The sequence below is a fragment of the Pristis pectinata genome, chromosome 6, assembly GCF_009764475.1.
Source record: "Pristis pectinata isolate sPriPec2 chromosome 6, sPriPec2.1.pri, whole genome shotgun sequence".
Lineage (NCBI taxonomy): Eukaryota > Metazoa > Chordata > Chondrichthyes > Rhinopristiformes > Pristidae > Pristis > Pristis pectinata.
The window spans coordinates 89,476,236-89,490,889 of NC_067410.1; the positions used below are offsets into that span (position 1 = coordinate 89,476,236).

The 14,654-nt window shown below is 41.3% G+C and overlaps 1 protein-coding gene across 2 annotated transcripts in view; it reads left to right on the forward strand.

Moving 5' to 3' along the window:
* clcn2c (chloride channel 2c) overlaps nucleotides 1–14,654 on the forward strand; it is a 456,139-nt gene that overhangs the window by 204,708 nt on the left and 236,777 nt on the right. For both annotated transcript variants that reach the window (XM_052017638.1, XM_052017637.1), the window contains exon 5: nucleotides 10,281–10,414. In XM_052017638.1, the coding sequence (XP_051873598.1) occupies nucleotides 10,281–10,414 (134 nt within the window). The remainder of the gene's footprint in view (nucleotides 1–10,280; nucleotides 10,415–14,654) is intronic.

A 14,654-nucleotide genomic window follows, 5' to 3' on the forward strand; every position in this document is an offset into this window, starting at 1 on the left:
TCCCCACATCTCTTTGATGTTGACATAGTGCCACGGAGCATGTGGAGATTAATTCAGAGTGACGACTGGCATCTGCAGTATCACTGGGAATAACTGCTGCCTTCTCGCTCTCTACCACAAAAGACATTTTGGTTCATGCCATAAAAAATATTGACACAAAATGCAATGTACATTTGAGGTAGCACATGCTTGCATACACTTGCACACAGATGAACACCAGCTTGCATGTTTCTTAAGTGTCAAAGACTGCTATTTCATTTTACATTCAGTTTGGTAAAGGAGAGAGATGCAATCTATAATGATCAAGAATTTATATTTGCAAGAAATACAACCTGATTGTTACAATATGTGTGACAGGGACCAAGAATGTTGATCATTTAGTTTTCTTCCTTTATGTTGGAAAATGTCAGACTTCTGGGTTGTTTCCATCAATGACACAGCCTTGATTTCAAGTACGGTTGTTAACAAAAATACAACTGACAGCATTGTGCTATTGCATCACTTTTGAGGACAGATGAAATATGTATCAAGGTGTGCATCATTTACATTAAGTCCAAATCCCACTCCAGATAAATGGATAGAATTAAAATAATATAATTTAAATTTGGTTTTTGTGTTTGTCTAGTGCATTTTTCCTTCGAGGGAGACCCTTGGGCGTGGGTAGAACTGGTTTTGTATTTACTGCAGGAAGTTAATGAGGCTAAGCCTGCTTGTAAACAAAAAGACATGGATGCCAATTATGCTTCTGACACACACCACAAGAAGGTTGCAAATTATTATTGGATATGTTTCCATTTTTGCTGCACTTTGTTGGTTCATTAATCTCAAATGCACGGGCCATATTGTTTTCTTGCTGTTGTGACAGTGTGTGACTGATGATGAGCGGCAACCCAAGGTCTTGTTCAAATTAAGTCTTATTAATCCCATTTGGAAAAGAAATGAAAATTGAATCTTAATAACGCAGTTTATCTAGCTTGAGCTGCAAAGGTTAGGTTAGCAAAAGTTCTGCAGCAGTCTGCATTTACAAAATATCTTTAAATTCCAAATCTGTCACACAGGCTTGTACTGAAAATTAACTGTTGAGTGACATGACAGGAACAATATAGCCATTGCATTAAATTGAATTACTCAAACTAAAAAGAGGACCCTGGAAATTTGAAACATAAGCAGGGGAAAAAAAACCTGAAAATGAACAACAATTCAGTTAGGAGAAAGGATGGACGGTATCCTCAATAGAATAGATAATAAAGAGCACACCAGTAATGTCAACACCTGACTCTTTCTCTTAATGGATGCTAATTGACTAATTCATTGTTTGCTTTATTTTACACGAGATTGTATATTGTACTAGTTTACTTTTGATGGTATAGGATGTTATCAAATGTTTTTTGCATAGTTATGGGTATTTTTGGTGCTGATGGGGCTTTTTGATTTATTTAGAATCTACTCTGTTGGACATAGTGAAAAAGGCACATACACATAGCAAACTATTCTGATTAATATTTCCACAAAGCTTCAGTACACTGGAAAATTGCTTGGTTTATAAAAATGTACAAAGTGAAACTTTGGTTTTCAGAAGCAATGGCGTCTGCAAAATATTCTGCAAGGTGAAAGAGAAAGATTTGCCTTTACTCAGCACATTTCATGACCGGGACATCCAAAGGGCTTAACAGCAAATGAATTATTTTGAAGTATAGTTACAGTTACAGCACGGGAAATGCAGCAGCCAGTTTGGCCAGAGCAAGCTCTAATGGACAACAATGTGATACTGACCACATTTAATATCGATTAGGACACCCAAAATAGATTCCCTTTCCCTTCTTTGAAAGAATGCCATGGGATCTTTTGTATTAGCCCGAGAGAGCCAATGGGCCTCTTTTTAACATCAGCAGCATTAATCAGGTCACATCCAGGTATACGTGAACAGATGTTGTCCTGACGAAATTGTCATTTCTGAGTTCCTCATCTGTTAGACAAGCTTACAACCTACAATTACCGAAGTAAAGGATTTGTTAATAAACTCTTCCTGACTTAATTGAAGCAATGATTAATTTATTATTCTTTTGCATCTGTCCAATTTTCCTAATCGGTTCTGCACTTTCATGATCCTTTCAATAATGGCAGCACGATTATGGTACATACTTGAATGGTGTAGTACATCATTCATAAGTATCAACCATGACCAAGACTAATGGTTGTGGGGAGATGTTTTTATTTTTTGGGGCTGAATCATGGTACTTTCTCCTGGCTTGGGAATTCTTGCAGGTGAATAACAGTCTCTCTGCAGGAGCAGGGCAGCCCAGGATATGGCAATAAAGAGAAATCCCAGTCCACATCTGGGCCTGACTCTCCTGCTGTACAGCGGCTGGGAGACAGCAGGATATCCTGGTGGGGGGAGGTCCCTGCCGGCAGATTGCATTGCAATCAGGCCTACCAGCTGAATTTGAACCCATTCTCTGCACCGTTTCTACTTGTGATCGAGAAGAATTTTCCTGCTTTTACTGAAAGCAGTATGAAACTATCCTTAAAAAAAAGTTCAGAACTCCTTTAGAATAAAGTCTCTGTCCCTATCATTGCAAAATTAATTCTTTCCACGCACTTTACAGTGAAAAACATTTCTTCTATCCTGTTGCCATGGCACTTGCTCACCCACATACAATAATAGTCTTAAAAATAACATAATGTAACAAATACACGGAAGTTCAATAATGCAGTGAAAATCTTGGCTTGTCATTAACCCATTCTGCAAGAGCTTCAGCTGCCTCTACCTTGTCACACCTCAGCATTTCCCAGTGCCCCCTGTACCATTGCAGACCAGCCTAATGAGCCCCACTTTTACCACTGCATGCACGAGTAGGGAGATATCATAACTCCTTTTCTTTCTCCTGAACGTCTTTTGCAATGAGTGGCAGACAGACTGATTCCATGGCCTGTTTGTTCTCAAGGTCCCATGCTCCCCGATGCATTTCAGTTTCAGGAATGAATTACAGGCAGTCCCTGGGTTACGACAAGGTTCCAGTTCTGAGAACTGTCTGTAACCCAAACTGTTCTTAAGTTGGAAGTGAACAAAAACAGTGAGTGGGAGCCAGCAAATCCATCCCAGTGGTCTCCCAAACGTTCGTTCGTATGTACGGGGCTGACCATAAGGCAGCTGTTCGTAACCTGGGGAAGACCTGTAAATCATAGGCTTTATATCAAACTGGCATTCCAAATGGCATGAGAGATGACAGCGCAGCCTCTTCAACCTCACTCGGGCCACTGCGTTTTAGAACTACGTGCCTGCTATTGCCACTTGCACTGTAGAGTTTTCATGCACCTCCACCTGTCTGCTGTCTCTACAACACACACATAAGGCAGAGAAAATGGTACCCATATCCCCACCTTGTCATGTTAGCTCACTTTCTCCATGTTTTGCAGCACATCTAACTGTTATTTTTAACCTTAACATAGCCACGATTCAATAGCCTAGCTGGGCATCCCAAAATTCCTCAATTGTTCCTTGAACGGGTAAGTTTCTTGCTGTATTTTTCTATGTTAAAGATCATTTCTACATGTAAGCTTGCATACATTTGTTCGAGCAGTGAGTTTTGTTTTTAAGTGCTTGAAATTTCTCTTCCTATGGACCCATTGTTTGTTTATTCAGGTTATATTCCTTTTACCTGCCTCTCTTGTATTTATTGGCATTGAAAGACGCTGAGAAAATGATCTATCCTTTGTGTGTTGCAATAGCAGTCTTTGTAGCATGTGATATTGTTTGAAATCTGCTGGAGTGTGAACACCTTCAGAGCCTTTCATTACACAGGTGCAATTCAAGAAAGAGGGAGAACACAATAATGGATTCTTGCCTCACAACTTTGACAAGACCATAGGAAAAGAGAAAGTATTGAACTGAAGCTGCTGGCAGAAGTGGGCAAGTCAAATATTGTTTGGGGATGGGTTTGAAGTATCACAAAAGTTAGGGAAGTATTGTATTCATATATTACCTTTATAGCCCATTCAGGATGACTCATTGGAGTACAAGCAGGTAGAATTCTTACTTCAATTGTATAGGGCATTAGTAAGTTCACTCTTCAAGTGCTGTGTGCGGTTTTGATTTCAAAGGTATACATACTCTGGGATGCTGCAGCACAGATCAGTTGATTGATTGCTGGGATGACTAGTGAGTGAGTACAACTGACCATGTTTACTGGAGTTTAGAAGAGAGCTGATCTCATTGAGGTTTTCAAAGGTATTAACAGAGTATGTGCTGAGAGGCTGAATTCTTGGGGTGAGAATCCAGAGCTAGTTTTGGAATAAAATTTCAGCCATTTGGCATGAGGATGAGGAAAATGGAGGATGTGGATGTTCAGTCTTTGCGCATGTTCCGAGAATTTAGGCAGGTTCAAGAACAGCTACTTCTCCAACCATTTGGTTCTTGAACCAACAGGCACAACCCTAATCACTACAATTAAGCAACACTATAATCACTTTGATTACTGCACTAAAATTGACTTTTTTTTCTTTCTAATTGTGTTCTTTCTTGTAAACATTCTGTTTAATTAATGTTTTTCTTGTGAATGCTGCTTATATGATGCTATGTGCCTGGTTTGCTGCTGCAACTAAGTTTTTCATTGCACCTGTGCATGTACTTGTGCATTTGACAATAATCTCGATTTATAGACATGCAATTAAGGGATATCAGGATACTGAATTATGAAGCAGACTTGATGGACAGGGCCCACTCCTGCTTCTGGTCCAGTGAAACAGCATTGTATCTCGATAGTATCTGTCCTGTTCTTCAACCAAAACAAGATTAGCACTATCAAAAAGCTTAATTGATAAATTTAAATACCCTTCATCATAATCATCTGTCTATATTCCATTTCATTTTTGCATATTCTTTGGTAAATTTCCAGCACCAAGACCAATTTTCTAGAATATCCTTGATCTGTGAGGTATTGTTCTAGATTATGTGTTAATTAACAAGGAACCAACTGAAAAAATGTTCGAAAAAGTTTAGAAGGATTGAATCTGTGGATATCTTTATTTTTTGAGGAAATGTTGCCCAAATTTGATCATGATTTTGTAGAGCAGTTATTGTGTGGATGTTTAATAGCAAATGAGGAATTATTAGCCATTTTTTTTATAATTGAGTATCTATTGACAACACCCTATCAACCAATCAGTTGAAGACAAGGCAAATTGTACACCAGTCAATTAATCACAGAACAGAGACTATTTAAATAACTAATGGAAGTTATGGCCAAAACTATATCAATTATTTGTATAAGAATATATAAGGCATGGTTAGTAAGTTTGCAGATGACACTAAAAGAGGTAGTACAGTGGACAATGAAGAAGGTTATCAAAAATTACAGGGGGTTCTTGATCAGCCCAGTAAGTGGGCTGAGGAATGGCAAATGGAGCTTAATTCAGATAAGTGTGAGGTGTTCCATTTTGAAAAGTCAATCCATATAGGACTTTGACAGTGATCAGCAGGGCCCTGGGGAGTGTTGTAGTACAAGTACATGGTTCATTAAAAGTGGAGGCACAGGTAGACAGGGTGGTGAAGAAGGATTTTGGCACATTGGCCTTCGTAAGTCAAGGCATTGAGTGTAGAAGTTGGGAGGTCATGGTATGGTTGTACAGGATGCTGGTGAGGCCACACTTAGGAATATTGTGTTCAGTTTTGGTTGCTGTGCTAAAGGAAAGATATTATTAAACTGGGAATAGTGCAGAAAAGATTTACAAGGATGCTGCTGGGACTTGAGGGACTGACTTACAGGGAGAGGTTGGACAGGCTAGGACTTTATTCCTTAAAGCATAGGAGACTGAGAGGTGATCATATAGAGGTGTATAAATTCATGAGGGGTATAGATAGGGTGAATGCACTCAATCCTTTTCCCAGGGTTGTGGAATCAAGAATTAGATGGCATAGATTTAAGGTGAAAATGGAAAGATTTAAGAGGAACTTGAGGGGCAACTTTTTTTACACAGAGAGTGGTATCTATGTGGAATCAGCTGCCAGTGGAAGTGGTTGAGGCAGGTACAATAACAACTTTTAACAGACAGTTGGACAGGTACGTGGATTGGAAGGGTTTAGAATGTTTTGGGCCAAACACTGGCAAATGGGACAAGCTTGGCTGGGGCATCTTGGTCAGCTTGGGCCAGTTGGGCCGAAGGGCCTGTTTCCATACTCGATAACTTTATGACTCTAATGACAGCAACTTTGCCAAATAAAAACAAGGTAATTTCTCCAGAAAAAATGCAGTGAACAATGGACGGTTTCAAGTTACATGCATAAAATCAGCCCAGCTCTTGTGGCAGAATGCGTACCAGCCTTTCTTTCCTGGAGAATTACTCCGTCTCCACTTGTTGGGAATAGTGTCATCACTCTATGCAATTTTTTTTAAAATAGGCAACTCAAAAGACCCAAATAATTTTAAAATGCTGTGGTGTAATTTCTAATTCTACTTTTCAATTTGTATTGAAGAATCTATATCTCCACCAATTGTAGCTCTTTCCTGTCCAGTACTGTATCTCTTGTTATGACAAAATGATGTCTGGTTATCTTTTGGCTGGGCTTTAGATTGGCTTTGTACACTACTCCTTTAATTCTAACTCCTGTTGTTGGAAGTAATTACATTACAAACAATTTTTGAACATTGGACTTGAATAACTTATGTGCATCACCTATCTGAACACTATGTTTGGGCTTGTTTCATTTTGCACATTAATTCACAAGAACCTTGAATGATGTGAACAGACTCTATAGCTTATTGTAGGCTGTTAACTGCCCCTATATTGCAATACAATTCTTGTCTTTTCGGGAAAAAAAATGCTGGAGTTCAAACACTTTAACTTGTTGCTTTCTTATCTGAATGTAATCAAGTATTCATCATATTGATTTGATGAACAAATGAAAAGATTTAGTGAATGTAAATGCATGATGTTTCACACATCAGTCAATATTCAAATGCTGACGTAGCAGGCAGAATGATTAACTTGTGTCTCTGGAAGAGCTGGGTGCAGGACTTTAAATTTGCTGGCTTTTGTGGGGACCTGCATCTTTAAAATCTTAAATCATGTTGGGGAACAAATGTTTGGATATAATATTATAGCAGCTGATTTAATAGACTAAGTCATCAATGCTTCAGAGATACAAGTTTGAATGGAACCTGGCAGCTGTGGAATCTCAGCTTGGGCGATGAACTAAAATCTGGAAATGGAAGAAAAGTTATTCTCAGTAAACAGTAACCGTGAATCTACCAGAGTGTACTGAAAAGTGGTCTGGTTCACTGTGACATTTAGGGAAAGAAATCTTCTATCTTGCATGGCCTGCATATGTAACTCCAGATACACCACTGTGGTTGACTTTTTACTGCTTCATCAGTTATGGCAATAAGGGAATGGACTATAAATGTCAGTATAACCAACAAAAACCACATCCACATCTCATAACAAATAACTTCTTAAAAAATTTATCCAAAATCTAATGTTATACATTTTCCATGGATGATGATGGTGTGGGAGTGGGGGGATGCCCGTGTTCCCCTGCTCCTCCTCCATCTGCATGTTTTTGGTTTCTTGTGTGTTTTGTTTGCTATAATAAAAATATTGAGGTTAATAAGTTGTCCTTTACATCAAACATTTTTATCTCTTACTCTATAGCTGAGAGTAGATGGAGAATAGAAAAACAAATGTCGTCAACCAGATGCATTCTATTTTTTTCTATGTGTAACTATCTTTGTCAATTCCATGTGTAAAAGGTAGATCATTAATCAGTTCATGAATTAAGTCAATTCACTGAGCCCTCACTGCTGTCAGGAAGCCTTTTGCTGAGCAATCTCTTGTTAGGTTTCATAATAACGACAACGCTCTGGTCAAAATGGAATCATACATTTGAATGTTCTCAACATGTGGGAACTGAAGTTAAAAGACTATAAATATGCAACAACTAGTGAAATAACAATTACCAATTGTAAATGTTATGAACTGGATTGCAAAAAAAGTCTTATTTATTTTGGAGCTCTATGTATAGATTGGCTTAGCACCAAGCAGACAACAATTTAAGTAGAAAGATGCTGCAAGGCTATTGCAATTTCAAATGTTTAATCACATCTTGACTACTGTGTCAGTATTAATCTCCTTATTTAAGGAAGGATGTTAAAATGTTGGGAATAGTTCCGGAAAGTTTTACTAGACTAATAGCTGGGTTGGGCAGGTTGTTTTATGAGGAAAGGTTAGACAGGTTAGGGGTGTGTGTGTGTGTGTGTGTGTGTGTTGTTACGGACTCAGTGAAAGTCCCTTTAAGATAGAGAGTGTGTGTGTATGTGTGTGTGGGGCGTGCTTACGTCAATAGAAGATAAAGGACGTAATGATGTTGTTGAAGAAGTTAGAAGAAGGAGAGAGAGAGAGAAGGGAGAGAGACACCAGCCTGCTAGTTTTCTCTATCGATGGATGAGAAACCATAACTGTGTCAGCCACTGAAATCCATGTATGGAAGTTGGAAGTAATCCGGTGGAGTTCACTTTGTTGCTGACCTGTAGAAGGAAACAGGTATTTGTGTGTGGACGACCACGATTCGGATGCTTTTCGGGGTGAGGAAGTCACTACCGAGTAAACCCTGAAGTGTCATTTGGGTTCCATCGTGGAACATTTGGATTTTGTATTTACTCTCTCTATGTTTCTCTACGTCTACGTCTTATCTTCAGACAACGGTGGTTGTTGAAGAAGCCCTTGCTCAGGTTTCACCTTATGGCTTGTGGAACTGAACTTTAAGAACCATTCCGGAACTGGGAGTTTTGGACTTTGCCACACACACACACGACGAGTTTAGTTTTGGGGTTAACGTTCAAGGTTTAACATTTTTGAATTCTAACATACTAACATTTTTACTTTTATTTTACGTATTATCATAAGTAGTGATTAATAAAATAGTTGTTAACACTGAATCATAACTCAGTGTGTTTCTTTTGTTGCTGGTTCGTGACAGTGTGTTTTATATATATAATATACATATGTAGGAATTTGGAAGAGAGAGGGATGTTGATTGAAATGCGTAAAATACTGAGGGATCTTAATTGGGTGGATGTAAAAAAATGTTTCTTCTAGTGGAAGAATCTAGAAGGTCACTGTTTTTAAATAAGGGGTTGTTCATTTAAGATGGATGAGGTGAAATATTTTTTGAGTGGTTTCTATTAGAGTCTTTGGAACTTATTCTCAAAGGGCAATGAAGCAGAGTCTGAATTTTTTTATGACAGCTAAATGGTTGATAAGCAAGGCTGTGAAAAGTTAGCATGTGTGGGCGAGATTGTGGAGTTGAGGTAACAATTAGATCAGTCGTGATCTTGCTAAATAGCACAGCAGGCTTTGGAAGCGGCCTACTCCTGCTCCGAATTGGCAGGTTATCCCTGGCCCAACTCTTCCCTTCCAGCCAGGCAACCCTTAACATCCGCCTGATAATGAGCTGTTTCGAGTTATGACATCGAGTGTTGACAGTGGAATTATTTAAGAAACTCAGAGGAAAATTGAGTCAAGTTCTGATTCCAAAAATTGATGGGGAAGGAATGTTTAATCCAGGTTAGGAAAATTATTGTAATTGTTTTGACTGAATTCTAAAATGGGACAAAGAGATAGAACAGGATAGAAGAGATAGAAATAACTAACATCACATAATACTGTGAAAATGATCATATGCTGGATCATTTTCTGCTACTGTGGAGAACTTAGATCATTTGTAAGCATGTGGGATTTGCATGCCTTTGGTCCTTCTGCATGTATCGGTTTATTATTGTCACTTGTACCGAGGTACAGTGAAAAGCTTGTCTTACAAACCAATCATACAGGTCAATTCATTACACAGTGCAGTTACATTGAGTTAGTACAAAGTGCATTGATGTAGTACAGGTAAAAAGAGTAACAGTACAGAGTAAAGTGTCACAGCTACAGAGAAAGTGCAGTGCAATAAGGTGCAAGGTCACAAGGTAGATCGTGAGGTCATAGTCCATCTCATTGTATAAGGGAACTGTTCAATAGTCTTATCACAGTGGGGTAGTGTAGAGGGAATACAATAAATACAAATGCACTCTTTTACGTTGATAGGAAGTATTAATGCTGGAAGCAATATGCTAATACTATTTGAAGACAGCATTACCAATGGTAGTCTTTTGTTGCAGTAAACATTGTTTTATTAACCTCATACTTTTAATGTGTACTCATTATTGATTAAAATACTGAACAATCAGTAAGTTTTCTCCTGGGCACGATTTGAACTCAAAATGCATGTTCTTTTCTCACAGGTTCTGGGATCCCAGAGATGAAGACGATCCTACGTGGAGTGGTGCTAAAGGAATACCTCACCTTAAAAACTTTTGTAGCAAAAGTAATCGGGTTAACTTGTGCATTAGGAAGTGGAATGCCGTTAGGTAAAGAGGTAAGAGACTTGAAAATGGTCAGTAATGTTTTAGGACTTTTCTCCTTTTTACCAAATATGTGATTCAAGCAGTTAATGTAAAATTAGATTTGTATTCTGAGGAATATTTCCTGAAGGTTCAGGATACTTTTTGTATCTTGGTGAATGGTAATGAAAGGTTAAAGTTGTTAGAATGCAAGGGGTATTAAGTATTTAGCAAAGATATTGTTAAAGAGAATGTTCTGTATAACTGAGAGACAATAGTGGGGCATGTTAATATATTCTAATAACCAGTAATTTCAGACTTGGGTTTCTGCAAGTCTTCTGTAGCCTTGATTTGCCTGCCCAAAGGTCGCGATTACTGCTTTTACAGCCACCATCCCCGTTCTCTCCTCCTACGACATAACATTTCTCAAACGTTTCCGCCCATTGCCATTGTAAAGCTAAACCTATACGGTGCTTGTAAGTGGGAGAAAAGGGCGAGTATTATACAGGTCGATTCCCTGTTTATCCGTGAGTTGCTTCTGTTACTTTGAAGCTCTAGTTCTTGAGGATTTATAATTGCTTTGTGAAAACTGCTGTAAAATTGCTTCCGTGAGAAATTGAAATTGAAATTCGGGAGGGCTGCACTCTACTGACCAATTTACAGATGATGCTAGAAAAACCCAGGCTATAATGGGAGCTTACCTGAACACAATGTAGACACTGTAAGAGGAGGTTTCTATTCCAGCATAAAGGGATGGATGGTTATGGAGATTATGGGGATTGAGCATTACAGAAGTTCTGTTTGAGTTTTCAGATGGGCAATGTCTGAACATGCTGCAGTTTCATCCTGTTCCTGAAACAGAGTTTGTGTCAATTGTTGAAACTTGCCCTGCCATCTCTTTCCCAGGGGTCATGGCCTTTGTGGCTGTGATGAGCACAATAGCACTTGTATGAGTTAGTCAATGGCCTCTGACAACAAGGCTTCCCTCTATCTGTGTGATGCAATGAAGCTTCATACCTTTCTATCAGGCATCTAATATCCTCTCTATAACGGGACAGCCAATCACCATGTAAATTGGATAAATCTCTGGGAAAAGGCACATTATCAGTAATGAAAATTATTGCTACTGTATTTTCTATTCATTGTGCCATATTACTTACTGCATTTTCTTACCATTGTTGTACTGCTGAAACCGTAACTTCTTAAACACGTGTGATCCTAATGTCTTATCCTTGATGGTGTTAATATATTGTCTGGAGATTTTGTATTAACTTTGGAACTGAACCAGTGGAATGCTCCAACCCAGTCAACCCTGTTAGCGTGAAGAATGTTAAATCCCACTGAGCGGACCTGAAAGGGAAAAGGCAGGGTGGTGGCATAGCGGACCGTGGAGGGTGAACCGGGAGTAGGACAGCGCAGAGAGGAGGGACAACTCGGCAACGAAGGCGCGACAGTGATTGGCGGCAGGGAGAGCAGGGTGACTGGAAGTGCACCGCACAAAGTGAAGAGGTGCGGGGCGATAACCCGACGCTCCGCCACTGGAAACGGCAAACTGGGAGCGGACCCGGCGGAGGGGAGCGCAAGCGGACGTGAAAGGGAGAAGGCAGGCTGAAACTCAGGCGGACCTGTTAGGAAGACGGCGAGCTTAAGGGCTCAAGCGGACCTGAAAGGGAGAACTTTGGGTGGGGCTCAGGCGGACCTGAAAGGGCGGTGGCATAGCGGACCGAGCAGTGTGAACCGGGAATAGGAAAGCGCAGGGCGAGGGGAGAGCAGGGTGCCTGGAAGTGCACCGCGGAAAGTGAGGAGTCAGCGCACCAGGTACGGTGAAGCACGAACTGTCCAAGAAAACACAGCGGAGCGAGAGTGAACTTCAAGAGCGCCGAGGCAGCAGGCGGTGGGGGAAGGCGCAGAGGCGGCAGGATGACCCGGAGCGGAAATAGCAAACTGCGTGCGGACCCGGCAGGGTGGAGTCCAGACGGACCTGACCGGGGGGAGGGAAGGGAATGGAATGTGGCTCAGGCCGACCTGAAAGGGAGGAGTCAGGACAGTGGAAATTGTAAACTGCGAGCGGACCCGGTGGGGTGGCGCCCAAGCGGACGTGAAAAGGGGCAAGGCAGGGTGTGGTTTAGGCGGACCTGGGAGGAAGACGACGGGGTGGCGCTCAGGCGGACTTAGAGAAGTCAGAATGTGGCTCAAGCGGACCGTGTAGGGTGAACCAGGAGCCGGGATGGACCGAGTGAAGGGCCAGCTGAGCAAGGGATGCGCAACCGCAGGGTGAAGCAGGGAGATTGGAAGTGGGCTGGGCAGTGTGAAAAGGGTGCGGACACGGCATGATGGCATTGGTGCACAGAGGTGCAAAGGCGGCATAGACGTGGGCCGAAGGGCCTGTTTTTATGTTATGCTACGACTAATGTATGTATTGCTGGAGTATGTGGCACACAGGTTTAAGGTGAGAGGGGAAAGATTTAAAGAGAACAACTTTTTCACACAGCAGGCGGGTATATGGAGTGAGCTGCCAGATGAAGTGGTTGAGCTGGGTATAATTACACCTTTTAAAAGGTGTTTGCTCATGTTCATGAATAGGAAAGGTTTATAGTGATAGGGACCAAATGCAGGCAAATGCGAGTAGCTCAGGTTGGCAAGGACGAGTTGGGCCAGAGGGCCTGTCCGTGCTGTAGAACTCCAACCCCAGTAACCTGCTTTTGGTGTCACCTCACTTGCACATCCATTGCCTGATGTGATACAAAGCTCTTTGTGCAGGTTTAGATGGGGCCATGTTAATTCAGTTCCATTGCAATGTCATGAGAAGTAATAATATGTGCAACCAATCCTTGAAGCCCACTTGCACTTGCACCACACAGGTGGAACAGGCCCATTACTGGCGTAAATGTCCGCAGCTTGGATGTTCTTCGTGACATTACTCATGACAGCTGTGTGAAGGTGGCAGGTGCCGCTCCCTGATTTTTGAGGTTACGTTGATCTCCGGGGCTAGCACACTCGCCATGATGTTTCTCACTTTATGTCAAGCTTCTTGCATGGCACTGGTAATGATGAAATGATTTACCTCCATACCACCCACCACAACTGAGTAACAATGGGTCCTTTTCAGGCTGGAGTGATGAAACTGGGATAGAAAAGAAATTGGGGCAACCTGCATCAGAAAAGCAGGTGGCATCATTGAAACAGCCAGAAACATTGAGGGACGGGGAGAACAAGTGGAAAGAGAAGGATATAAGATAAGGTGTCTTTATTAGTCACATGTACATCGAAACACACAGCGAAATGCATCTTTGCGTGTCGCCACAGTTCCAGCACCAACGTAGCATGCCCACAACTTCCTAACCTGTACGTCTTTGGAATGTGAGAGGAAACCGGAGGAAACCCAAACAGACACGGGGAGAACGTACAAACTCTTTACAGACAGCGGCCGGAATTGAACTCGGGTCGCTCGCGCTGTAATGGCATTACGCTAACTGCTACACTACCGTGCCTGCCTATCCAATATACACTTTTAATATTGCAAGGTTATGGAGAGAGGAGCACTCCACTGACCACTTCATAGATGATGCCAGAACAATTCAGGCTACAATGGGAGCCTACCTGAACACACCATTGCAGTCGGGGAGGTTTCTAATCCAGCAGAAAAGGCAGCTCAAGTAGCATTGCTGTACAGGAAATACTGGGGGAAATCCAAAGTCAAACCTTAGATTTCTCATTAAATTAAGAAAAGACACAGACACAGATCCTTTCAGATTTGATGAGGGGAAGTAACCAAACTTATTGTGGACCTGCTTAGAATCAGAATCAGGTTTATTATTACTAACGTATGTCATGAAATCTGTTATTTTGCGGCAGCGGTACAGTGCAAGACATGAAGACATAAAAATTACTGTAAGTTACAAGAATAAATAGTGCAAAAGAGGAATAACAAGGAGGTGTTCATGAGTTTGTGGACCGTTCAGAAATCTGATGGTGGAGAGGAAGAAGCTGTTTTTGAAACATTGAGAGTGGGTCTTCAGGCTCCTGTACCTCCTCCCCAATGGTAGTAACGTGAAGAGGGCATGTCCTGGGTGGTGACGGTCCGTAATGACGGATGCCGCCTTCTTGAGATACTGCCTCTTGAAGATATCCTCGATGGCGGGGAGGGTTGTGCCTGTGATGGAGCTGGCCGAGTCTACAATCCTTTGCAGCCTCTTGCGATCCTGCGCATTGGGGCCTCCATACCAGGCGGTGATGCAACCAGTCAGAATGCCCTCCTCCAAACATATGTAGAAA